This window comes from Diceros bicornis, chromosome 6, assembly GCF_020826845.1.
Source record: "Diceros bicornis minor isolate mBicDic1 chromosome 6, mDicBic1.mat.cur, whole genome shotgun sequence".
NCBI classification, from domain to species: domain Eukaryota; kingdom Metazoa; phylum Chordata; class Mammalia; order Perissodactyla; family Rhinocerotidae; genus Diceros; species Diceros bicornis.
Genome location: NC_080745.1, coordinates 89756551 through 89782571, shown reverse-complemented (window position 1 = coordinate 89782571; position 26021 = coordinate 89756551). Strand labels below are relative to the sequence as shown.

Below are 26021 nucleotides of genomic sequence, written 5' to 3'. Positions count from 1 at the left end.
CCTGGCTTTGGGATTAGGGTAATGCTTGCTTTTTAAAATGAGTTTGAAAGTGTCCCCTCCTCTTCGATTTTTTGACAGAGTATGAAAAGGATTGGCATTAATTCTTCTTTAAATGTTGGGTAGAATTTGCCAGTGAAGCCTTCTGGTCCCAGGCTTTTTGTTGGTAAGTTTTTGATTGGTGATTCTATTTCCTTACTCGTTATTGGTCTGTTCAGATTTTATAATTCTTCTTGATTCAGTCATGGTAGGTTGTATGTTTCTAGGAATTTATCCATTTTCTTCTAGGTCATCCAATTTGTTGGTATATAATTATTCACAGTAATCACTCATGATACACTCTTTTTCTGTGATATCAGATGTAATGTCTCCCCTTTTGTTTGTGATTTTATTTATTTATGTCTTCTCTCCTTTTTTCTTAGTTAATCTAGCTAAAAGTTTGTCAATTTTGTTTATCTTTTCAAAAAACCAACTGTTAGTTTTGTTGAATTTTTCTGTTTTCTATTTCATTTATTTCTGCTCTAACCTTTATTATTTCCTTCCTTTTGCTAACTTTAGGTTTAACTTGTTCTTCTTTTCCTAGTTCCTTGAGATGTAAAGTCAGATTGTTTATTTGAGATCTTTCTTCACTAGCAAAGCCAACACAATAGACCAAATGGACCTAACAGACATATGTACAACATTCCACATAACAGCAGCAGAATACACATTTTTCTCAAGCATACACGGAACATTCTTTAGGATAGAGCATATGTTAGGTCATAAAAGAATCCTTCACAAATTTAAGGAGACTGAAATCATACCAAGTATCTTTTCTGACTGTCATGGAATGAAACTAGAAATCAGTAATGGAAAGAGAATTAGAAAACTCACAAATTGTGGAAATTAAGAAACATACTTCTGAACAACCAAGGGATCAAAGAAGAAATCAAAAGGGAAAGCAGAAAGTATCTTGAGACGAATGAAAATGAAAACACAACATATCAAAACGTATGAGATGCAGCAAAAGCAATACTAAGAGGGAAGTTTGTAGTGATAAACACCTACATTAATTTCTTATCTTAAACATGCATATCCCTTATAATTTTGATTGCACATGCATGTTGTGCTACCCCCACCTGGTGGCAGTGTACCTAAATACAGGGTCCAGTTTTGAGTAGGCAAATAAACTCTTTTGAAGGTAGAGTATATGAAACTGAATACAATAAGTGATGGCATACGTAACAGCAGGATGAGCAACATAGTTTGAAGCATGAGAAACTGAGAGTACATTAGTGATGCCCAGGAGCAAAGGAGTTCCAAGGCTGAGCTGTGTTCATCTGACACAAGGGGGTGCTCTACTGATTTTTCTATTTGCCCCACCAATCAGATTTTCTTCCCTTTACTTTGGTCTTCTGTCTCTTATTTACTGAAAACAGTTATTGCAAAGAATAGCAGTTGCTCTCTGAGCAACAGAAGCAATTCAGATTTTTAAGATGCCCCAAAATGGACAAATGAGCCAACGTCACCACCCACCACAGATTCAAGATAGTTACCATGTTGCCCTGAAATCCCGGTTACTCACCGAGGTTGTACCACATGTCTCTGATTTCGAAGCCAATCTGTCTCCTCATATCTCCATACCTGAAAACCAGGGATAGGAAAAACGCTGAGTCACTCTACAGAGAATTGAACATCAGACTTGGATTGCTTTTAAGTGCAATTAAAGTCTCCCATCACTGAGACAAATAAAGAGAGTGTAAAAGCTTCAACTTCCTTTGCCACCAAAGGGCACTGAAGGAGGAGGACTCCAGCAGGAGAATCTCACTTTCCCATCCCCACAGATTATATAACATCCTCCCCCTGTGGGAACCTGGGGGAGGTGGTGGAGAGTAATGAATGGGTTTTCCTTTCTTCAGTCTCTAATGGGAAGCGAAAGAGACCCCTCTCCTTGGCCTGAGGGGGAGTTTGTTTTCCAAGCATGTTGTTAGCATCCAGGCACTGCAGACACCTAATGGCATCCCTCAACCCTGCTCACATTAAGCAGCTTTCACACGTTAAAATTAAGCCCTGGAGTCTACAGTCAGAGCTGGGAAGGCCTTCTGCATATCTCCCATTCTTCTTTACCATTTTGAGTGTATGGAAGGGCTGAACATCTAAAGATGTCAACAAAGATTCCCTGGTTTTTGTTTATCAGGGAAAATAAATGCTAATTTTCCTCCCAGTGGGTCAGCAGAGGAGGTGTTTCGTGAGTAAACAGAATTTGATGCTTCAGAAGATAAACCTTTATTAGTTTGTGAGCAATTTAACTTTTTCCTTTATTGCCTAAGGAAAAGGTTGATTATATTAAAATTAATTTGTAAAATTATCGTACAGTATTGCAGTTTCGCAGCTGTGTCATCAAGCCGCCTCTGTTCGTCTTCTTGTCAGCTGATGTGGAAAGAAAAGCTCTGATTACAGATGACTGAGTTAGGGCTTAAAGGCAAAGATCCTGGCTGGTAAATCAACCACCAAGCTGGCTGCCACCTTATTATAGGTCTCCAGTGCCCTACGCACCTGTCTGTCACTTAGGCAAGAGAGGGCTGCAGGCCACTGATAATCTCAACCAGGGAAGGTGAAAACTGCCTGGTAGCTTCCTCACAGACGTCAACATCGGGGGCACCACAGCTGTACAGTGGCCACGGCCCGTGGTACAGATGGAGAAACTGAATGGGGAGCATAAGCCCCTTCCTACGAGGACAAGCTGGTCCTCCAAGGTAAATGTATTACCTTCCCGCCTAGCCCGACAACCAGGTGAGCACTGGGCAGGTAAATTCGGTGAGTGAGAGGGGGGATCTCTGCCAGAGAATGAGCCCATCCCCAATGCCACAGTGAGGAGAGGTCCGCCCACTGCCAGTTTCCACTGACAGCAAAGCTACTGGACCTGAGTTTGTGGGTGACAGGAGGGCACCCTTCAGTGTCTAACTGGCACCTCAAATTGCCCAAGGGGCATCCAATCTGAGCACCATTATGTTGTGCGTCCTTTTGAGGCTTGTAGAGCTGTTTTACAATTCCATTTTGCTCCTGCACAAATGCCAAAGTGGTCCCTGCAGCCGCTGCAGCCCAGGCCCAGAGAGGATGAGGGTGGCTGCATGATGAGCTGGGAGACTGGCATCCTTCCGGCATTTACCAGGGGAAGACGATCGTGAAGAGTAAAACCATGCTCCACGCCCAGCGCCAATGTTTCCTGCCAAGGTTGGCGAGGTTCTCGCGGGGGAGGTGGGTGAGTCACCGCTCTGGGGAGTGGGCATCCGGCGAGTCGGGGACATGGCATTGTAGGGAGGACCCTGAGAACACACACACCCCAACCCCTGCAAGCACGGGTTCAGACTTCAGCACACTGAGGGGGCCAGAGGCCCCAGAGGAGGTGTGAGCCAGTCCTGGGGGGTTGGCCTGCCGTTGATCAACTAACTCAAGCTTTAAATGCTCTTCTAACAGCCAAGCCATTCCTTCTCATCCTGGGATATCTCTCAAAAAATAAGAAGGGCTAATGCGAGACAGTTTGGGTCATTCAGGAGTGACCTGACGTCTCATGACGTCATGGAATCACGTCATTTGCCATTTCTCCAGAGCTGGAGTGGACAGCTGGACGCCTGGAGGCCCGCGTGGAGAGGGCAGCCTGAGCCACTCCTTAAGGTGCTGATGGAGGGCGAGGGGCTCACGGACGTCTGGTTTACATTGTCCAGTTCCGCTTTACTGTTTTGTACGTAGAAAATAACGTGCCTTCACAGTATTTGAGAACGGGGGGGATTAGCAAAGATCTGAGAGCACACCCCTCATGAGAGTCGGGCCTAGTGTATAAAGGTGCCAAAAAAGTGGTTTTCCTCGTCAAAGAAGACAAAGGTGCCCAAGGCCAGAACAAAGGTAACAAGAGGAGTAAGGAGCTAGAAGGTGGCAGGCGAGACTGAATCTCCCTGGCAGCAAGATTGATCTTTTCTTTAGTTTTAATAAGAAGGCAGCTTTGATGAATCTACACACGTCTCAGCATAATCCCCAAATAGAGTTACAGCTGTCACCAGAACTCAAGAGGGATCCCCGAACCATTTGTACCTTCTTCCCGAGGAGGAGAAAAAAGCAATAATTGAGAATGTCTGGGCTAATGCTCATTACCTGGAAACAGGATTGCAGAGCTGGGGCAACCTTAGGGATCATAGCTAAGTTCATCTCCAACAATTTATCGTTGAGGGAACTGAACCAGTCCTAGAGAGGAGAAGCAAAAGAACTTGGCGAAGGTCACAAGCAAGGAGAGAGGAGATTCCAAGTCTCCAAAATCCGTGTTCTTGCCCCACAGCACACGCCTCGAGGACCAGCAAGGACAGATTTCCATGATGTCACAGTGCAGCGCTGTGTCGCATCTCTCAGAGTGTGTTCGTTTCATTTGATTCTGGCAAGAAGACTATGAGCTGAGCGAGAAGCCATTGCTGTGGCCATCCTTCCACTGAGGAAGCAGAGGTTCCTAGTGGTGAACTGACAGGCCTGGCTCCACAAAGCCAGAGCAGCACGGAGCTCAGGTCACCTGGAGCTTCCCACCACACCCAGCTCACCTGCGCCCACCCAAAAGGTCAGTGAGCACCTTCAAACTGCGTGTTCCACAGGGGTACCAGGAGGCAACCTTTCCACAGCCCAAGTAGATCTCAGATCCCACATCCAGGCCTCCACCTCTGACCTAAAATAGTGTCAATATGGTCTTGGAGGCTTTATCTCAGCACCTGGTTTCCTGAATCTTCACCCCAAGAGCAGAAAAACCATGTCCACCAGAGATAGCCCAAGTTTAGGGGTAAGGTTGACCTGAGCCCAAATCTAAGCACACTGGGCAAGTTACCTGACGACTCTGACCCTCAGTCTCCTCATCTGTAGTACTGGGATAATGATGCATGATGCTCATCTCCCAGGCTTTTGTGAGACAGAGGAAGATGATGCCCCTGTCTGTCCCAGCAAGCACTGAAGCCAGCCAGGCTGGTCCCTCCTTAAAAGCTCAGACTGGACAGCATTACAGCATCCCCCTCATGGCTGCAATGGTCATTTAGATTAATTCGTTCAGTGAGCACTACTCATTGATTGATTAATTACTGAATACTTACTGGAGGCCAGGCACAGAGCTAATATGGGAATATTAATATAATGTGGAGAACACGCAAGACTCCCAGACCGCGAGGGGCTATTAGCATGGTAGTAGAGATGGACATTAAACAAATAATCACTCAAGATATACATATATATGTACACACAGTAATTGTTGCGAGGTCGTGATCATGGCTCTTTAGAAAAAACAGAAGGAGTGAGAGAATTTAACAGTGGGTCCAGGTCGGCTGTGGCAGGAGTTCCCTGGGAGGGTATTATTTGCCCTAAGATTTGAAGAAGGAGAGATGTAATCCAGACAAAGAGGGGAAGGAAGAGCTCTCCAGGCAGAGGAACCAGCAGGTGGAAAGGCCCTGTAGCAGGGAGGCAGCAGGTGGGCATACGGACCAAAGAAGGCAGTGTGACTGGAGGACAGAGAGCCCACTCCTCCTTAAGAGAGCAAGGGGGTGGTGTGCTGTGAGCAGAGGCTGCAAGGCAGGTTTTTTAAAGTATTTTTTTTTAGTTTCACAAACTTTTTTTGAAATAAAAAATATATTTTACTTTACTAACCAGCACACACATAAATATATGTGTACAAAAGTTTGATGAAATAATATTTAACCTTACTACCTTCAATGACCTCCAATGCTTTCTTATATTCTATTTCATTGGGGAAAAAAAGTATGTTGGGCATGGCTATTGTGGGTTGAATTGTGTCCTCCATAAAGATATGTTCAAGTCTTAACTCCTATTACCTGTGAACGTGACCTTATATGGAAATAGGGTCTTTGCAGATGGAATCACGTTAAGATGATGTCATACTGGATTTGGGGAGAGGAGGTTAAATCCAAGGACTGGTGTCCTTACAAGGAGAGGGAGATTCAGAGACACAGACACACAGGGCAGAAGGTCATGTGAAGGCGGAGGCAGAGACTGGAGTTACGCAACCACAGACAAGGAATGCCCAGGATTGGGGCAACCAGCAGAAGCAAGGAGAGAGGCAGAGAACAGACTCTCCCTTGGGGCCTCCAGAGGGAAGCAAGTCTGGCAACACCTTGGTTTTGACTGCTGGCCTCCGTAACTATGAGACAACAGATTTCTGTTGTTTCAAGCCGCCGAGTTTGTGTTAATGGCTATGGCAGATGACTCCAGGGAACTAACACAATGAACCAACAAGTTGCTATCCTGACCCAATAAGGGGTTGAGAAGCACAGTTTGAAAAATGCTATCTTAAGGAGAGAGAATAGAATGAGAAGGCCTAAGACCAAGATGTGAGGAGCTCCACCACTTAGTGGTCGGGTGGAGGAGTATGAACCTGAGGAGGGAACAAGGGGCCAGAAAGCCGGAGGAAAACCTGGAGTGGAGTTCTGGGAGTGAGAAAAGAGGTGGGCTACCGGGGCCAGCAGCCAGATTCGGGAGTGGCAGGAGGCTGAGGAATGGAGAGACACGGAGGTAGGCGGTGGGAGATGACGGGTAGAGTGAGACATTGTTATTTTAAAGGGAAAGATTGGTCAGTTCCGGGGGAGGTGGGAGGAGGTGGGACCCCATACGTGACCGATGGGAATAAACCTTATTAGACACAGGGGTTTGATGTGTCCTACGCTGCCTAAAGTTTTATCCTGTTCAATAGAGCACAGCATCAGCAATGCATGCCAGATACTTAACTTTTCCAAAAGAGGGGCTGGCCCGGTGGCGTAGCAGTTAAGTTCACACGTTCCGCTTGGGCAGCCCGGGGTTCGCCGGTTCAGATCCTGGGCCCTGACCTACTCACTGCTCATCCAGCCATGCTGAGGTGGTGTCTCACATAGAGGAACTAGAAGGACCTACAACTAGGATATATGACTATGTACTGGGGCTTTGGGGAGAAAAAAAGAAAAAGAGGAAGATTGGCAACAGATGTTAGCTCAGGGCCAATCTTCCTCAAAAACAAAACAAAACAAAACTTTTCCAACAGGAACTTGGCACAGGGTTACCAACTGTTGAGTCTGTCTCCCTGGACTCCCTTCTAATTCTTGGTTTATAGTGAATTTATTTGGAATAATTTGAGTTTTTTGGAAAAAAAATTAGCACAAACACAAATTAAACATCATATTTCCTGTTACAATTTGGAAGGTATAATCGCAGCTTCAGATGCAGTCACACTGCAGAACAAGGCTGTCACAGCATGCTTATTTTCTTTCAATTTCTCTAAAAAGTGATGTGTCCAGTTTGACTTAACACAGTGACGTTTTAGAACCCAGTGATCAGAAAGATGGAGGTATTTTGCTTATGGTATTTTGGTCCAGTTGTGAAAACTGTTCTCTTAGAGGGTACAGTGGCTGAGGACAGACGTCTCCAGTAAAAAAAAAAATGATGGGAAACATCCTGAGACCAACTGGGGAGAGGGTCTTTGTGGAGGGGTCTCTGCACACAGGCTCAAATTCACTGACCTGAGCCTGGCCATCAAACATTAACCTCTCAGGCTAAAAATTTTAGGTGGGCATTTTATGCTTAGATATACTGGAGAGTCAATTCATGAACCCCTTTTCTCACCCAGAACGAAGTCTGGTCCTGAACACAGACACCTGTCTGCAGTCACGCACCACACCGTCCCACACTAGGAGACACAGTGTCTTGTGTACTAAAATGGTCAAGCTGGATGCTAATCAAAAGTCAGCTCTTTCACATCTGACTCCTATTTCCTGAGCCCCAATAATGTACAAGACTTGGAGGGTGGGATTAGAGGAAGAAATGACGGTCAGGCTTAGCACCCCACTGACACCTCTGTCCTTTGTTAGGAGTCACGAGCACCAAGAATGTCTGAAGGGTGAGTCAGTTAAATTTTCTTATTGCGGACTTTGATTCCTAGGGGTTATTTATTTTGCAGTTACTGGCAAATCTTGTACTAAATTTGTTGCCATAATCAGTTCTCTGAGTGGTATGGCCCATTCTTTTATGTTACTCCCATGCCCTTTGAGGAATGTCTTTGGAATGAATATCTTAATTATCTCCCAAACTGGGTCATCAGGAGGATGGAGAGCTTAACGAGAGGGAATGAACAGGATCTTCTGATCCTGAAGTTTTCTATTGTTTTGAGCCGTAGTGCTGTCAATCTGGCAGATGTGAGGAGCAGTAGGGCCTGGCAGAAACGAAGAGGAAGAGGAAGGGGTGTGTGTGTGAGGTTCCACAGCCCTTACTCAGATGCATTTGGTTGGATTCACAGACCCTAGAGCAGTAGACAGGCCAGTATGGAGACGGCCAGAGGCTGCTAATGGGTGTGGCATCGCTCCACTTTCAGACACCATGGGCTTTCCCTCTAGAAAAAATAACCACATGAATGATGCTCCACTGTGCTCTAAACCAGCACCCAGCCATTTGTTCAGAGCAGTGGGGCTAATTCCCAAATCACTGGGCCTGTCCTGCCCTGCCCCAAGTCCCAGCCCTCCACGCCCAGCCACTCACTTACATTTCACCAACCCAGAGCCTCTCTTTGCTTGTAGAGCAGGCCATGCCCGTTAGAACCTGATGTCCCCTTTGGGACTGGCCGTTTGTTGACACTTGGCTCAGTCTGTCAATCTGGTAAAGATCTCAGCCTCCTTCACCACCCAGCCCAGAGGTTCACGCTGCCCAAGGCCCTCTGGCCTCCCAGGATGAGTCCCACCTGCCCATCCCCAGGTGGCCAAGGCACCCGGTTAGCAGCTACGCTCCACTCCAATCATTATTATTTTTGCATATCTACCTCCCCATAGACGGTGAACTTCTTATCTCTGGGGCCCTAGCACTAGGACCCTGGCCTGACTGAGCACAGGGCACAACTTGAAACAAATTAAAACATTTCCAGGGCCTAGGCGTGTCTAGAAAATTTAAGCATTTGCGTAGGATGTCTTCAAATATTTCTTATTCAGGTTTAGCTATTTAGAAATAAAAATTGCACATTGATTATAAAGTGTTGAAGGTATAGTAAGAGGCATGAAGAATACAACAAACACACGTGAACCTGCCATGTATCTTAGGCCAAGAGGCTTCTCTCAGATGGGAGAACGCTTTCTCCTCGGTGGCCTGGACACAGACCGAGCCTACACCCCTGGGAGATGGCCTCTGGGGCTGCACAGGGGCTGAGGCAGTCCTGCCAGAGTCTTATAAAGACAACTTCTGAAATGCTTGCGGTTTTTTTCTTCAGGGAGTCCATGAGAAAATTTCAAAGGGAAAATCCGGAGTCTCTTACGGCCACGGTTGTGAGACAGAGAATACTAAAAGCCCAATTCAGAGGCCCTGCCGGCTCTGGATGGGGAGACACCAGCTGGCTGCGTTTAATTTTGCTCAGCTTTGAAGCCCGAGAATGCACAAAGCTATGTGGGAAGCAAACGTTTTCTTTGGCAGCCAAGGCCCTGCGCGGTGAACGCATATAATTACGTTGCTTTAGCTGAGACATTCACGCTCACACCAACAGGAGAAAGCCCTGTGCAGAGCTACCCCGCCCTGGCCTGGAGAACACTCAGAAGCAAATTGTTTTATTCTGAAAACCGCAAAAGGATGTCAGCTCTTTTCAGGCAGATTTCTGGTTTAAATTCACTTCTTCTCCCACAGGCATCTCTAAGTGTAGACCCTGCCGTGTGATTGACAAAGAATGGGTTCCACCATCGGCTGGAGCTGGGTTTGGATCTCAACCTCGCCCCACAGAGAGCCCTGCACACACATGGCAGGAGAATCCACCTGCTGCGGCCGACCTTTCCTCCTGCAGGACAGGAGAACCAGGAGCCCGGGCGTCCGGGAGTGGCTGTGAACGAGTTGTGAAGCGTTGTTCTCAGAGTGTGCAGGTTATCACCGTTTCTACTACACACAACTTTCACCATGAGAGCATTTAAACAAGGGCAACAGCAACCACTAGCAGCCATCCCTAACTTGGGACAAGCCCCAAAGGGATGTAAACTTTGCAAAGTGGAAGCATCTCTGTTGAGCCAGTCCCCAGAAAGTGCCACCTGGAAAAGTCTGTCTCTTGAGCCAAGGCAAGTGATAAAACCCATGTTGGCTCCGAGGCGGCGGCTGCTGCTGCTGCTGCTGCATGCTATCCCTGTGGTCACCGGTGGGCACCCACTTTGCCTACACCATTCTGGGTGCTTGGACAAGAGGTGCATTTTCCTTTTCTTAACAACTTGTCTACATCAATGGCCAGTAGACTGGAGTCACTGAACTGAGGAAGCATGAAAGAGAGATGGCCCGACGAAGGCTGACCCTTATGCAGATGGACACAGATGAAAGGATTTAAGGTTCTAGAAGCAGCACAGGTTAAAATCTTGGGCACTGCACTGCCTGGATTAGAACAACCAGGTGTGTGACACTGGCCACATGACTTGTTCATAATGTGCTTTACCTTCCTCATCTGGAAAATAAGGATGAGAAGAGAATCTAATGAATAGTTTTGGTTTTTGTTTCAATGATTGTATGTGAAAAATGCACACAAAGTGCTTAGATAGTCGCTGGCACGTAGTGCCTGCTCGACAAATATTTGCTGAAATAATGCTTCCTCCTCAGGGAAAACGTGCTTGCCACGTGGCCTGCAGTGAGATACACACTCACAAATCTGAGAAGGGCCAAGCCACTGTCACCTTCCGAGACTCCCTCTGGACTCTAACCTCAGGGAGCAGCACGGGGCTGGCAAAGCCTTGGAACAGTGAACAGAAGGCAGAGGCATCGTTAAACGACAAACAGGGACTGATGACTCAGTAAAGTGGGAGCAATTTGAGACCTCTTCTCAAGAGTTCCTATGAAAGGGGTACTCCGAGAAGTGAGAAGTTAGCGAAACTGAGGCAGAAAAACAGGAGGCCAGACCCTCGGGGGGCCCAGAGGTTGGAAAGAAACCTATGCAAGAGTTCTTGTGTTATACTGGACCAGGAGCTGTGCAGGATGCAGAGCTGAAGGAGCCAGGCAGGGATCTTGGCCTCCACGGGGCTTCTGAGAGGTTTTTAGGACCATCCAAAGGGTAGTTCAGTCCCTTCAGGTCTCCTACATGGAAGAGGACCGGGCTAACACCTTCCAAAGAAGGAAACCATGGACAGCTCCCTCCCCACAATGAGTTGTGCAACAATCCCAACAGTGCCAAGAGCTTTCGTGGGAAGCTTCCTTTTTCAAAGCAGCATTGGAGAATCAAGCAATAAAGTAAACCACACGTGGAACAACATCAGAATAATGCGTGGCAAAAGCAATGATCTCCCAAAACTCCCATTGTGGGTGCTGCCGACAGTCTTGAATTACACTGACTTTGAAGCCACCAGATGAATCCTGCAATTTTAGATCTTGATTCAGGGGTTAGAAAAGGCAATACCTGACTCATGATTTGAAACCACCCTTTCATTACACCGTGATTACATCTCAATTTGCACCAAGTTGGCTTTGAGAGACTACACGAAAATTATGCTAATAGAGTTGCAGGCTCCTGCCCGTGATTTCAGGGCTGGACTCGGACTTACTTGTTAAGGATTTTGGCTCTCTTAGCACTTGAAAAATTCTCCAGTTGCAAGGACTCTTGAGTAAGGAAAGCGACAGCCAGGTGAAAGTAGTTGTTCCACAGCTGAAAACCAAAAAGGAAGACATGTTAAGTTTTGGACAGCTTAATATCAGGTCTCAAAAATGCCCTGAGACATTTATCACTTGCCCAGCATACACTTCTGAAATGTTTAAAAAACCGCACTCACTATGTACAAATTGCCAGCCAGCCACCCACAGTGTGGTTCACGGCTGAGCATGGGCTCTGAGGTCACAGTGCATGTGAGCAAATCCCAGCTCTGCCACTTACTTAGGCAAATAATCAAACCTCTCTGGGCCTCGGCTCCCTCATTGGTAAAATGGGAATTCCAGTAGGACCTACCTTATGGGATTGCTGGAGGATAAAAGGAATAAATAACGCAGAGGCTTTCTGGTGGTGCCGAGCAGGCAATAAGCACGTAATAAATGTTATCTCATTATTATTGTATTATGGAGCCCCTTACTTAATAGCATATAGATTTCTATAATTTATGATTTTTTTCTGATACTAAAAATATATATAAACCCTAGACAATTAAGGAAAACAGAAATAAAAAGATCAAACATTTCATATTTCAAGGATTTACGGACTATACAGGGCTTAAAAGACAATTTACTATGAAATGATTTTCTCATCATAAAGGTCTGTGTATTTGGACACAGTAACCTAGACTTGCTGCTATGAAAGTGTTCTTCAACAAGAAATGTTAGTATAGGTAGAGTCCTGAAGTCAGGAGCTGATACCTCTTGGTGATATCAATGTTTAAGACAGGGTCAAGATAGTTAAAATGAAGGAAGAATTCTTGGATCACAAACGAGGATGCTTTTGCTTGCTCATTGGCACTCAACAAACGGCACCAGCATCCACCTCCCACTGCCCAGGCGAGAGCCCTGGGACTCACTCTGGGTCTGTCCCTTCCCGCATCTCATCAGATCAACCAGCAAGTCCTTCTGCTTTCACCCTATGAACACCCCCCAAGTCCATCGCCTTTGTATCAGTCCCAGGGCTATCGCACAATCCGGGTCAGCTCCCTCCCTCACAGACCACAACAGCCTGTTTCCTGTTTCCTGTCTCTGGCCTCGTCCCTCTCAAACCCACTGTCCCCAGTGCAGCCACAGGGAACTAACAACAATCCTAGGGAGCCACACTCAAACCCTTCGGGAACTTCCCACACCTTTCAGGTCATAACAGTCCCGAGGGTGAGTCTGCCACTCTCGCTCCCTCTGCCTTCCCACTCACGCTGCATCTCGTGTGCCTTCCCATCAGACCCCTGAACCAACACTCTCCCACTCTGGGGCTTTTGCAGACAGCCGGCCCACCCACCTCTCCTCCCTGACCATGTGGTAGCACACCTGGACCAGGCACGTTTGTCCTCTCTTGTCCCTCACAGCACTGCAGTCTGTCCCTACAGTGACGCTCAGTCCACCCTCCATGGCAGGCACTGTAGTCCTGCCTTAACCGTCCTCCCTCTATGCCCCATGATGCGGTGGGGTGGGGGCAGGATCCCACGTCTGGCATAAAGTAAGTGATCCATCAATCACAACCAGTAATTGAGGGATGAACCCACGGGGATTTCTCAGACGCAACATAAAACTCAATAGACATTTCCTCTCAGAAGGCAGCACCAGCTGGGAAGTGGGGGGAGGGAGTGAGAGACAAGTGGGGAGACCGACCCCCCCGCCCCCGGAACTACAGCAGGGGCTCAGAGAGTCTGGCCATTACAGTTACTCATCAACTCCAGAGCAGAGGGCTGTTTGCCAGTTGAGGAACTGACTGTTCGTATCCCAGAGAACAATTCAGGGGAACTTTCCTCTGCTCTCAGTGGCAAATAGCCTGGACGGTCAGAGTTTCCATCACATGTCCAGGCTCAAACGTGCCTTCAGTGTTCTTTAGAAGAAATTTGTGGGTGTCAGTTTTCTCATTTACAAAACGAGGATAATATTTATCATATCAAATGAGACAGCTGCAAAGAGTTATATAAAGTTATATAGAGTTAACAGTATTGACCTTCTTTTTAGCTACCTGTGAAGGAAGTGGAAATTTTAAAGCATGGATGTAAGTAAGAGTGTGCTGGGCTTCCATTTATGCAGTACCTCTCACAAACTGGGCACTTTCCGCAGTAACACAGCAGCTCGTTGATCGCTGCAGAACTCACCAGGTAAGTGCTGCTCCCCCATTTCTCAGATGAGGTTCAGAGACTCGCCCAAGGCCACAAGTCACACGTGACACGGAACAAGGGTCTCGAGCAGGGTGTCCCGGACCTCATAAGCCACACTCCTTCACCGCCCACAAAGGCGCTTTCTCTTTTAGCTCCTTTTACAAGGAAAGGGGTGGCTCAAATCAATAAAGTACAAGTTGCTTCTTCTGTTTTTGGAACCAACACTTCCCACCTACTACCGCCTGTCTCCTTTGGCAATGCCCTCCTGTCACAGCACTGGCAGGAATCACTGGCCACTATCAGGTGCGTCCTGAGAGTCACTGTCAGGGGCACGGCCAGAGCAGGACCCAGAACATATTTTAATGTATAGCTGCTGCCTGTAAAAACAACATGAATGTTCCTTCTAAAGGCCAGCATCCCTCACTCCCTGTTCCTTCTCTTCATTCACACAACCAGGATGACTGCTGAGCCAGAAGTCTCCTAAAACCCCTGCCCTGAGAGACACTTATGGGAACAGTGTCATGAATGCCCTGAAGAAGGAGGTTTGTTCCCTTGTGTTCTGCACACCTGCAGTGTTCTGGACTCTGCTCTCCACATGTGAAGCAAGACTGGAACAAACAGGAGATTTTTATTTCCTCAGGAATGGAGAAGCTGCATGCTGTCTACACCTCAAAAATCCCTTAGCAACTATCAGAGCCTGAGCAGGATGAGGGGGGTCCCCCAGGGGTTGGAAGGGTGTGGCATGGGGGGTCATCGCTTCAGTGATATTCCTGCTAAAGCTACAGCCTGGGTCCAAGCACAAGGAAACATGAGACAGCCCACACTGTGCGGCCTTCTGCAAATAACAGGCTTGTGCTCTTCAAAAGTGTCAAGGACAGGATAGTCAAGAAAGAGTGAGGAACTGTTCTAGCCTGAAGGAGACAAGAGAGACACAGAAACTGAATGCAGAGCGGGGAGGGAGGGATGAATAGGTGGAGCACAGAGCGGGGCAGTGAAAATACCCTTTATGATACTACAATGGTAATACTCTGTACGATACTATAATAGTGGATACAAGTCATTATACATTTGTCCAAACCCCCAAAATGTACAACACCAAGAGAGAACTGTACTGTAAACTATGGACTCTGGGTGATCATGTTGCGTCAATGCAGGTTCATTGATTGTAACAAATGTACCACTCCAGTGCAGGATGCTGATAGTGGGGGAGGCCGTGCATGTGTGGGGAGAGGTGGCATATGGGAAATCTCTGCACCATCCACTCAATTTTTCTGTGAACCTAAAACTGCTGTAAAAAGTCTTTAAAAATCATATAAAAATTCAACATTAGAAAAAAACAATACTGTAAGCAATGCATATGATAAGTAACTGCAATGGGTGATGCTGACCCATGATTGGGACACCCATATGATTTTATATGATTTTCTTTAAAAATTGTATAAAAATTCAACATTAAAAAAAAACAATACTGTAAGCAATGCATATGACAAGTAACTGCAACGGGTGATGCTGACCTATGATTGAGATGCCTATGTGATTGGAACACCTGAACTCGAATGGGGTCTGAGGACTAGACAGGAGTAATAACAATGTAAATTTCCTGATTTTGGTAGTTTTACTGTAGTTATGTAGGAGAAAGTCCCTATTTGTAGGAAATACACACTACAGCATTGAGGAGGTGATAGGGTGTCAGATTGGCAGCCTACTATTAGAAGGTTAAGAAAAGGAGTTCTTCCTACTGTACTTGCCTGAAATGAGAAGCTAGCTGACGAGGAGCAGAGGGAAAAGAAGGGAAGTAGCAGCCCTCAGGGTTGGTTAGTTAAAGGAGAAGGAAGTGCCAGGAGAGAGAACTGTCCAGCAAACGTAAGGACGTAGGAACATAAAAATGGGCCTCGTCAGAGCGCCAGCTGCCTGGAGCATGTGCTGAAGGCCGCCTCCCCATATGGCACCCAAGCACTCCCCAAGTAGGAAAGTGGGTGCCCTTCAGGATGGAATGCACTTCACACCTGCCAAGGGGCAAGGCGCCATGTTGGGCTGAAAGAGCACATTGCTGCTAAGGTGTGTGGGTGTGAGGAGAGCATCCAGGGGACCTTACTCATGAAACAATGAACAAGGGCAGCAATAACCAACATGTCGGGAAAAAGGAGGCCACACTCACAGCAGCCACACTTAACGTACACAGCAATCTACCCAGCAAGTAATAGGTAAGGCCTACATGGATCAAATGAGAAAACCTAATGAAGCACACAAAAAGGAGACCTAAATATTCCTGTATGGGATGGGAAAAAATAAATACAGCAAAGGATTCACCAAAATACTGTAACATATCTCCTACATTTATTTATAAATTCAGTGGAATCTCAATTAAAATACAAGAAGCACTTAAAAAAAAATGTTAACAAGCTGGTTTTGAATTTCACATGGAAGGGAAAATACACAAGAAGAGCTAAGATAATTTTGTAATAACACACTAACAGGGAAGTCCTGGCTTTACTAGCTGGGTATAAAACCAGTGGGTAAGAACACAGGAAATAGAACTAACACATACATACATTTGCAATCGTGTTTTTCATAGTGGCAATTCAAATCATTGGGAAAGAAGAACCTATTCATGAAATGATGTGGGGAAAAGTGAAGTTAAACTCTTCCTCCTAACACTAACTATAGAAATTCCAGATGGATTAATCACTGCAAAGTTAAAAGCAAAAAAAAAAAGCACAACTATAAAGGTATTAGCAGATACTAACTACATAAAAAATTGTTACATTTATAACATTGAAGCAAAGAAGGGTTTGCCAAGCAAAACATAAAACCCAAGAGCCATAAAAGAAATGACAGATTTGACTGCAGAAAAACTAAATATTTCTACATGATAAGCCTAAACCTGTAACTAGGCTATATCAAGAATTTCAACTTACAAAATGTACAACAAATAGCCCAACAGAAAAATGAGCAGAGGAAACGATCAGACAGTTCATAGTAGAAATCACACAGGCAGGAAGTAGTCTCAGCCTAACTAGCAATCAGAGAAATCCCAACAAAAGTAAGAGAAAACAATTTTAAAGAAATTGGTGTTGGAGAAGATTCTAGACAGTACCTGCTTTCAAAGAAGGTTGGTGGGATTGCAAATTGCTAAAGCATTTTAGAAGGGTAATTTATCAATGTCCATTAAACTTAAAATTTTTTACCACTCAGCCTGGCAATTATGCTTCTAGGACCCTGTTCTAGAGCAATGCAGCACTGAGATGCACATGTCAGACTGCTCATGCTAGCATTGCTCGGAACAGGGAAAAACTGGGAACAGCCTGTAGGTCATCGGTGCAGGAATGCCTGCCCAAATGTTGTATTTTTATATTGTGGAATATGACAGAACTGAAAAGCATATAGAGTATGCTCCAATTCATGTTAAAAGCCAACAGAAAGGATGCATAGGTCCATATAAACATTTAAAGAAGCATCAGGAAGAACCCACAACAATTAGTTAAAAGTCACCCTAATTAAAATTTACCCTGTGGAGGGGGAAAAGGGTAGGAAGGAGTCTCATATTTCACTCAAGGTGCTGATCTACAGTGATAAATATTCACAATGAGTATACATCTGTGTTTTAGGACATGTGAAAACAAGCATTAAGCAGAGAAAATAATACAAAATTAAAAATTGTGAATAAATAACATTTTTAGATACATAGTGCTTGTTATACTACATACTAATAATCTATAATGTTGATAAATTAGAAATTTTAAATTTTAAAAGAAATAAGGGCATAGGCACCTTAGAACCCAATCTAATAAACTATCACATTAGCTCTAAATGTTCAGAAGGCAATGCAAAAAGACAGTGTCTGGGAACAGATAACAGAACTGGACCACCCACTGAGTGTACAGAAATCCTCAGGTTCCTTCTCAGTGAACAATCCTGCCCAGGAAACTAACATACCGTTTGCATCTGGATGCTTTTTTTATTTGCAAACTTTAGTGAACTAAACTAAGTAATAAGAGTGTCAAAATCATTATTAGCAGAAACACATCTGGAGTACAAAGGAACTGAGAGCCCCAAATACCAGAGGCATAGTAAGAAATCACACCAGGCAAAATCAGTCCTTATCATGCACGCACACACACACACTCTTTGCAAGTACTGAAGAAGTAGGGCTAAGACTGACTGGCTGACCAAAATCCAGGGGTATGGGGGTAGGGTCTTTTGCCTGGTAAAGGCCACTGTGGGTAGCATAAAGCACGGAGAGAATAATCAGCGAAAAACGGAGTTCTACAAGCAAGCTGAGCTCAGTGATGCAAAGCCACTTGGCCTCCTCTGAGGCTCCTTTCCTCCCCATGTTAGGATGATCTGAGACAATCTTGGCAGCCACACCAACTGAGACGTGGTGGCCTCCCTGCTCAGAGTCCCTACTTGTCACTCTGATTCAATACTTTCTGAAACAGCTCCATCTCCTTCCTAGCTAAATTGAGCAAATACCCCAAGGGCATAATTTTCAATCCTCCGGTTCCAAATGTCCATATTGTAAATTCCATCTCCACATCTTGGATGGGAGACCAATTAAACTCGAGGATTAGAAACAGAAGATATTGGCTCAGACGAGCAATTTGTTTTAACATGATTTCCCAACAAAGGTCATGTCTACCTCTTCTCTTACCTGTAGCTCAAAGTTGGCTTGATCCAGAAATTTCTTGTTCAGCATATCTGCATACTGATTAATCGCTCGCAGGAAGACTCTGAAAGATCAAGAGAAAATTACATAATTACACACTTTTGCTCTGGCACCTTTGTAGATCTGGCATTTCAATTAGATACAATCTGAGACTGTCTGGAACGTGAACTCTCTAAGTCCTGTGAAAAGCTGCGAGATTTTGCCAGTAAAAAGACCAGAGATTTATATGCAGATGTTCTCCAAATTAATCAAAGAAATTAGCACATGCAGAATAAAAGAAACAGACCAAAATAACAGTACCTGAAAGTAACATATGAAAAGTATCACTAAAAAAACTTAATTTGAAAAAAAAGGTGCAAATTAAATCCTTTTCTCAAGTCATAATGTCTTATTGTTACATTATTAAATTGGTCTTTGCTTAGCTGGCTTTTTAAAGTTAAGCATTTGCAAGTACTGATACATACCAGCTATCGGGCTTAAAACAGGTTGCTGAAATATCAGTATGTTTGGAGGTATGGCTTACTTCAGTATCATTAATCCTATACTCCAAATGCTAATTTTGGTCACTGTTTACTTGTTTAAATCAAATTTTAAAAGATATGTAAGTGATTTGACAAGAATTTTAGCAGGAATCTTAATTCACTGATTCATTGACGATGCAGAATTTTAAGCACCCACAGCAAAATACCACATCCTTCAATACCTTGACTTTTACTTTTCTATGATGAAACATGAAATTTGGGCTCATAAATGACTCCAGAGTGCTAAGCCTTTCACAAGCTTATTCATTCAGTAGATTTGTTTTATTACCCTTGAGAGTGTTTACAACAATAAAGCTTAGTTCAGATACTTCTTTTTAAATGACCCTTCTCCCTTTGCACAAAGGCAGGGTGCAAGAGGAATTAGCATCAGGTCACAGATAATAAACTTAATTACACTCCCTCTATTTAGACAGCAGGAAGCAGCCAGAAAGTATAAAAGAATCTAGGTTACTAGGAACCAGCGCTCTCTGACAACATGATCTCTTTAGCTCTGCACGCCTGGAGAAGCTGCCCATCCCTGGCCATCCCAGAGCCATTAAAGGCCAGTCACCTTCGAGGAGGGAGGAAGGCAATCTCCACCCGGGGCTTTAAGGAGGTCTCCATCACCCTCGCCCACCATACCCTGCTGCCCCACACCCCGTCACGGCAGTTTCTCTCTCACTCGTACTGTGTACAGCTCTAAGAAAGGGGATTTGCAGACATGGTTTCATTAAGACACCCATCAGCGGGATCTAGGGCTGAAACAGGTGTGACCAACGGCCTGTGATGGAGTTTGCTATCTCAGTCACTGAAGAAAACTGTAGTCCGAGTTATTTGAATTCTTCCCTGGTTTAGGCCACTAGGGGTGGTCACGTTAAACATAAACAGAAAGGAGGGATGAGTGTTTCAAGTGACTATTAATGGAGGGACGTGGGGATCCCAGCCTTGTGCATTAACCAGGAGCACAGACTGGGCAGCAGCATCCATCAGCCTTAAGGTTGCCAGATTTTGCAAATATAGGATGCCCAGTTAAATGTGAAAAATAGTTCTTATTGCTGAATTTTGTAATTTATTGAAAAAAGCTGAATATAGGGCATTTAGTGCATCCTGAAAAGTTAATACAGGACCAGCGCAAAATCACTAAGTTCAGGACATACCTTGCATATACAGGACACTCGGCAACCCTAATCAGCCCTCCAGTCTCAGGCTGGGGTGTCCCATGCCGTGGTCAGCCCTCCAAAGTACAGGACGCGTGGATGCATGGCTAAAGAGAAAATGGTTTACCCACCTGCACACCTGACCCTTGGCAACTGCGTTCAGATAACATCTGGGGACATGACTTGCATTAATGCCAGCAACCAAAGAAAATCCCCCAAGCGTCGACGGAATAAGACAACTTCCCGTCATTAGCGGGGTGGCTCTCCTGCAGCACAAAAACACGGGGCTTATGGCCACTAACAAACTTTTTTCTTAATTTTTCCTTCGGCTTCAGAACTCAGCTGTTCACTAGAGTACCCCAGGGTCCTTATGAGCTTGAAGGAAGACCCTCTCTGCAGCGCTCCACGACAATAATGACAAGCTTACCAGAACATGCATTATTATTACAGGATAATCATTTTGCCTCAAGATAGCACCCAAACAGTTGCAATATGCTACTTCTAATTAAGCTTTGGAACAATTTCATCTGGTTAAATAAAGATATTTCTCAAAATGACTTTTTAAAAAAAATATGCCATGCTGAAATAATATGAAGGCTAAAGAAAACTTTTTAACGCACTGACAACTGAGAAAGAGCAGTGCTGAGAGAAATTCTATAATTTAGATTCACTATGAATTTTTTAAAAAGCCAGGACAAAAAACAAATAACACAGGATGTGAGTCATATGAGGAAAACTAAAGGCAAGATCAAATGAAAACCGTAATCGATGCAGGAAACAACGTGAGATGAAGCTCCGGCTCAACGTATCAAGGGCCACATCACTTCCACAGAACCATCCAGGACCCATGTGAATTATACCCTACAGTTCACATTCGATGGGATTAAAAACTTGGCAATGTCTCAAGTCCACTTGAAGATACATCAATCATTTAGTCAAAAAGAAATGTAAACAGAAGCTAACTTTTAGGTAAGAATATCTATCAGCTGTAATTCATGAGTTATTTCTAATAAATGTCAAAATAGAGAAAATACATAAGAAAATCACAGTAGAAGCTTTTGCCTAACAATCTGCTTTCAGTCAGAGAGGATTATGGAAAGGATCACAAGCTAAGCCTAGTGATTGGACAGCAGGATGCCTTACTAGTCTGAAATGAAGGGTTCAGACCGGCTCAACACAGCTCAAGATCACATCCTTTTTGTCAGGAGGCAATGAGAGGGAGGGTTCGGTGCCAGTGGGCTGGCCTCTGCGTCCCTGGGGACTCGTTTGTGCTGGGCACTGTTGGAGCTGTGCTCAAGGACAGGGAAGCCCTCCAGACTGTTCCCAAATTGTCCCGTCTGCCTATTCACCCGTGTACTTGCAATGCCAAGTCAGCATCTGGCACGTCGCGTATGTTCACTAGGTATCAGCCACAGGAATAGATGAATGGATGGATGGATAGATGGATGAATGATGGATGGATGAGCTGGCCCAGAAGATCAGTCCTTGACCCAAATCGGAGGGCTCAGGGAGGCTAGAGTATTTGGCAGCCCCCGGCTCTCTCTGGAGTCCTTGCACTGCGAATAGATTTTTCACTGTGGGGTTCAGCTCTTTTGAGGTTCTTGTTAACCAAATTCCTCATTAGGCCTTTGGCATTTTGGAGCTGGATCCCCCATTCTCCTCTCCACCTCCTGAGCTCTTTTCTTGATGGCAAGAGCCTAGTCTTTTACATGTCAGGATCCCCCAGGGCATCTAAAAGGACCCTTCAGCCCTACACATATTCTGAAATGTTCTGATCTAAGGAATCATTAGTTTATACCCACACTAACAGATCTCTCAGAGCCAGTGGTCTGCCCAAGATCTCTCATCAGCCAAATGCAAATACAACAAACAAACAAACATACCCTGAGCCTGCTCTAGGAGGAAGGAATCCACCCTCTGGCCATCTGAATTTCTTTATTCTCCCTGTGCAAGGTGATTGTACACAAGCATCAGGACACAATGAAGAGAGGTCATGCACAATGCTCGTAATGTTTCCAGCTCCCAAGAACATGAGAATGAGACGCTTGCAGGGGACAGGGAATGTGGGCAGATGGAGGCTGGGAACAGTGCAGACAGGTGCTGCTTCTACTCTGCCAGAAAGGAGAGGGACTTGGGGGGAAAGATTAATCACCCTGTGAGCCAAACAAGTTATGTCTTATTCCTAGCTAGGAGAATTAAGCAATTTCTAAAACAAAGCTAACAGTGTGAGAATTAAACACTTTCAGGGATGCTGTCCCACATGGTCAAATGATTAAGAAAAAAGGTAAGCCTATATTTAATAATTCTTTTCAATAATTTTTAATCTATGAAAGGATTTATTAATAATCTAAAATTTTAAAGTTAAAACCAAACACACAAATAAATAATGTACAGGCAAATTACATCATCCTAAAAAGATTCAAAAGCCCTAAGGTCTGTATGCACTGTCTCTAAAACATTCAAATTATTCAGGAAAATATGATTATTAATGGCCCCACGGAAAGAACTTGATCTCACTCCTCTTGGTAACTGATGTGTGTCTCCGGGAAGTCAGAGGCATCATCTTTATCAATCCCATCACAATGTTACCCATTTTAAATAATTTGGGGCCAATGTGAGATAGAGATAATTCATTCCCAAAGCTCATACAATTAAAACAAACAAAAAACTGGGAAGCTGTCCTGACCTCCTTCTCTTGTACCTGGACATTCAACCACAGGGAGCTCCCACTAGAAACAAGATGGCGTACTATAATTCCTGACGGTGTCAAATATGAGTTTAATTGTTGTCTACACACACACACACACACACACACACACACACACACAATTACAGCCTTAATCCAATTCTTTCTCTCTCTCTCTCACTTCATGTCTATGTAAACATTTAGCTACACGTCCTTCAGAAAGTTGCTCGAGTTTTTGAGATTCTCATATTTTCAACCAACAAATGAAAGTACTAAACTATGGGGCCTCGAAGCTCCCTTGAATTTTGATTCTAAGAGTTTTGGGTTTCTTTTTTAACTTTGAGATTAAAGGTAAGAGAGATATCGCCACATAATACAAAGTCATTTTCACACTATGATCTCTGCTGACACTTTCCAAAATGTCAAGTAGCATTTGGTAAAAAGGGAAGACATGCCCTATGAATTCTACACTTTTGCACGTCTTTAGGAGGCACGCTGGGTATGGTTGGGCGAGAGGAGGAGGAGGAGGCACCTGCAGAGTTCCAAGCCTCCCCACCACAAGCATTTTAGAGAAGGTGGCCTGCAGGCCTTGCATTCGGCCCACATCTCCGCTCTGTCCCTGCACAAAAAGGGCCATGGATGCCACATGGGCTCCAACAGGAAACTGTCCCCAAAAGCTGCCTATTGGAAAGTAATATGTGCACAGCAATAAAAGTAGCACAGTCCTAAATAATTATGTGTTAATTGAGTAGAGGGGAACTTAGCAAGTGGAACATAATCAGGAACCAATTTAACTATTAGAAGCTCCTGGCACAATTACAGTCACTAAAATGACTTTATTATGACAGAGCCTCAGGCATTTGTAGCATCTCTGTTAGCCAGTGGTTTGCTGCCAATAAAACTCAAAGATGAGGTGCCTCATTACTACAGAGGGAAAAATACTGAGAAAGACATTGAACTTCCAGTAGAATGCAAAGCCCCATTTCTCAAATGGTGAAGCTGTGGGGTTTTTTTTAAATTCCTTCCCTAAACTTACTTTAAGTTACATAATTAGATTGTAGTGTTCAATATGAGGGCATTTAAATACCCCTGGCATTAAAACAAGAGTCTCTTCTGGGGAAAAAAAATGCATCTTTTAACAAAATGTTTTGCCCAAAATGGTTGGAAAAAAGGAAAGAAATTAAAAGTGACAGATTCTATCCCGGCAGAATGAGTCAAGTAAGTAGCTAGAAATTTGCCTTAAAATGATTTCCGCATAATTCAGGAATGCTGAGAAGGAGAGGCAGCTTAAGATGAAGTGATAAAAGAGATGCAGACAATGTTACTTCAATTAGATGGGAAGGAGAGAGAGTGAATGCGTTACTTCAGCTGATCGGTTGTCTAGCACATCCCACACTGGACTGAGCGGCTCTTTTGTCAAGTCAGTGACTAAATAGGATCAGCCACTTCCTATAGTGGGACCTTGGCTGGGAAGTGAAGACCACATAGGCACAAGGAAGGACTTCTAAGAAAGACCCTGGTATAGGAGAGGTGGAGTAATGCAGAGAAGATGGGGGGCCTGGGTGGGACCTGCCTCCTATATTTGAGATTTAGGAAATAGTGAGGAGAACAATGTCACAAGAACTTTCTGGAAATGAGGCTGGAAGGTTCGGCTGGGGCCACATTGTGAGAGGTTGGAAATGCCAGGGTACAGAGTCTGCCTTTGGATGGTGGGCAGTGGGGGACCCTGAAGACTTTATAGCAGGGAAGGAACACCTGCAGTCAGGAGCAATCAAGCAAAAAAATTGAACTGCCACTGTTTCTGGAATGCACTAGGGGTTTTTCTTTTTTCCAATACTTCCTCATTTCTTTATCAAATCAATGAGGCTTCAACATCCATCAAATTCTTAACTAAACTCCAAATTGCTCCGAACCTTTCCGCTGGCCAGCCCTGGTAGAAGCAGGCTCCATCTGTGATGCTCATGGGAATAAGAGAAATCCCAGGGAGGGTGTGCTCTGGACTAAGACTGTCATCCTTGCTGTGGGGTCTCCATGAGCAGAGATCTCTGGGCCCCTGTCTACTTGTCTGACGCATGCTAAATAGAGTGGCACTCTGCATGCATGTTCTGTCTCAAATTCCAGCCAAAACAGTACTTGAGGCCAATGAGCCACCACGGGCTAGAGGTGAGAAATCCTGAATGCGGCTGGGACCAACCACAGTTCTCCTGTTTCCTCTCCCACCTGACCACCACTAGTTTCTGCGGCTTTGCTGATAAGCATTAACTGAGCAACGCGTATGTTCCAAGCATTGCCGTCACTTTCATAGAAATCATGTTACTTAATGCTCTCAAGTCTGGTGGGGTATGAATCACCTAGTATTTTACAAATAACGAAACAGAAGCTCAGAGAGGCAGAAGCACATGTTCCTAGAAGGAAAGAACAGGTTTAGACCAAGGTCACAATCTGGTCACCAAACTATGCTGCCTTCTTTAGGAACCTTAATTACATGGTCAGCATGATACAACCAAGTCCCTGCGATTGTGTGGCTTGTACACTGTATTAAGGAAAATTTCCAACATATACAAAAGTAGACAGCATAAAAGACCATGTACCCTTCACTCAGCTTCAACAGTTATCACCTTCTGCCCATGATTGTTTCATCTCTACCCCATCCCTTACACCCTCTTACATTATTATTGTCGTTATTATTTTTTTACAGACTTTATTTCTTAGAGCAGTTTTAGGTTCACAGCAAAATTGAGTGGAAATTACAGAGTCCCCATATACTCCCTTCCTCCCCCAATATCAACATCCTGCACCAGATGGTACATTTGTTACCACTGAAGAACCTACGTTGACATGTCACTATCACCCAAACTCCATCGTTTACGTTAGGGTTCACTCTGGGTGTTGTACATTCTACAGCTTTGGACAAACATATAATGACACCTGTATACCATTACAGCATCATACAGAATAGTTTCACTGCCCTAAACACCCTCTGTGCGTCACCTATTCATCCTTCCCTCCCTCTTTCCTGCTGAGCCTCTGGCAGTGGGGGCTGCTTGGAACCTGGTTGGAACCACACTTCCTACACTGGCTACAACGGCCTCCCCCATCCTTCAAAGGAGAGCTCAGCAAACTACAGCCCATGGCCTGTTTTTATAAATAAAACTTTTTTAAAGCCTTTTTAAAAAAAATTGTGGTAAAATACACATTACATAAATTTACTATTTCAACCATTTTTAAGTGTCCAGTTCAGTGGAATTAAGTACATTC

At 44.6% G+C, this 26021-nt stretch overlaps 1 protein-coding gene across 3 annotated transcripts in view; it reads right to left on the bottom strand.

Moving 5' to 3' along the window:
• DOCK1 (dedicator of cytokinesis 1) overlaps positions 1–26021 on the bottom strand; it is a 512522-nt gene that overhangs the window by 98575 nt on the left and 387926 nt on the right. For all 3 annotated transcript variants that reach the window (XM_058544272.1, XM_058544274.1, XM_058544273.1), the window contains 3 exons: positions 18385–18463; positions 11520–11620; positions 1562–1620 (listed from right to left, as the gene is read on the bottom strand). In XM_058544272.1, the coding sequence (XP_058400255.1) occupies positions 1562–1620; positions 11520–11620; positions 18385–18463 (239 nt within the window). The remainder of the gene's footprint in view (positions 1–1561; positions 1621–11519; positions 11621–18384; positions 18464–26021) is intronic.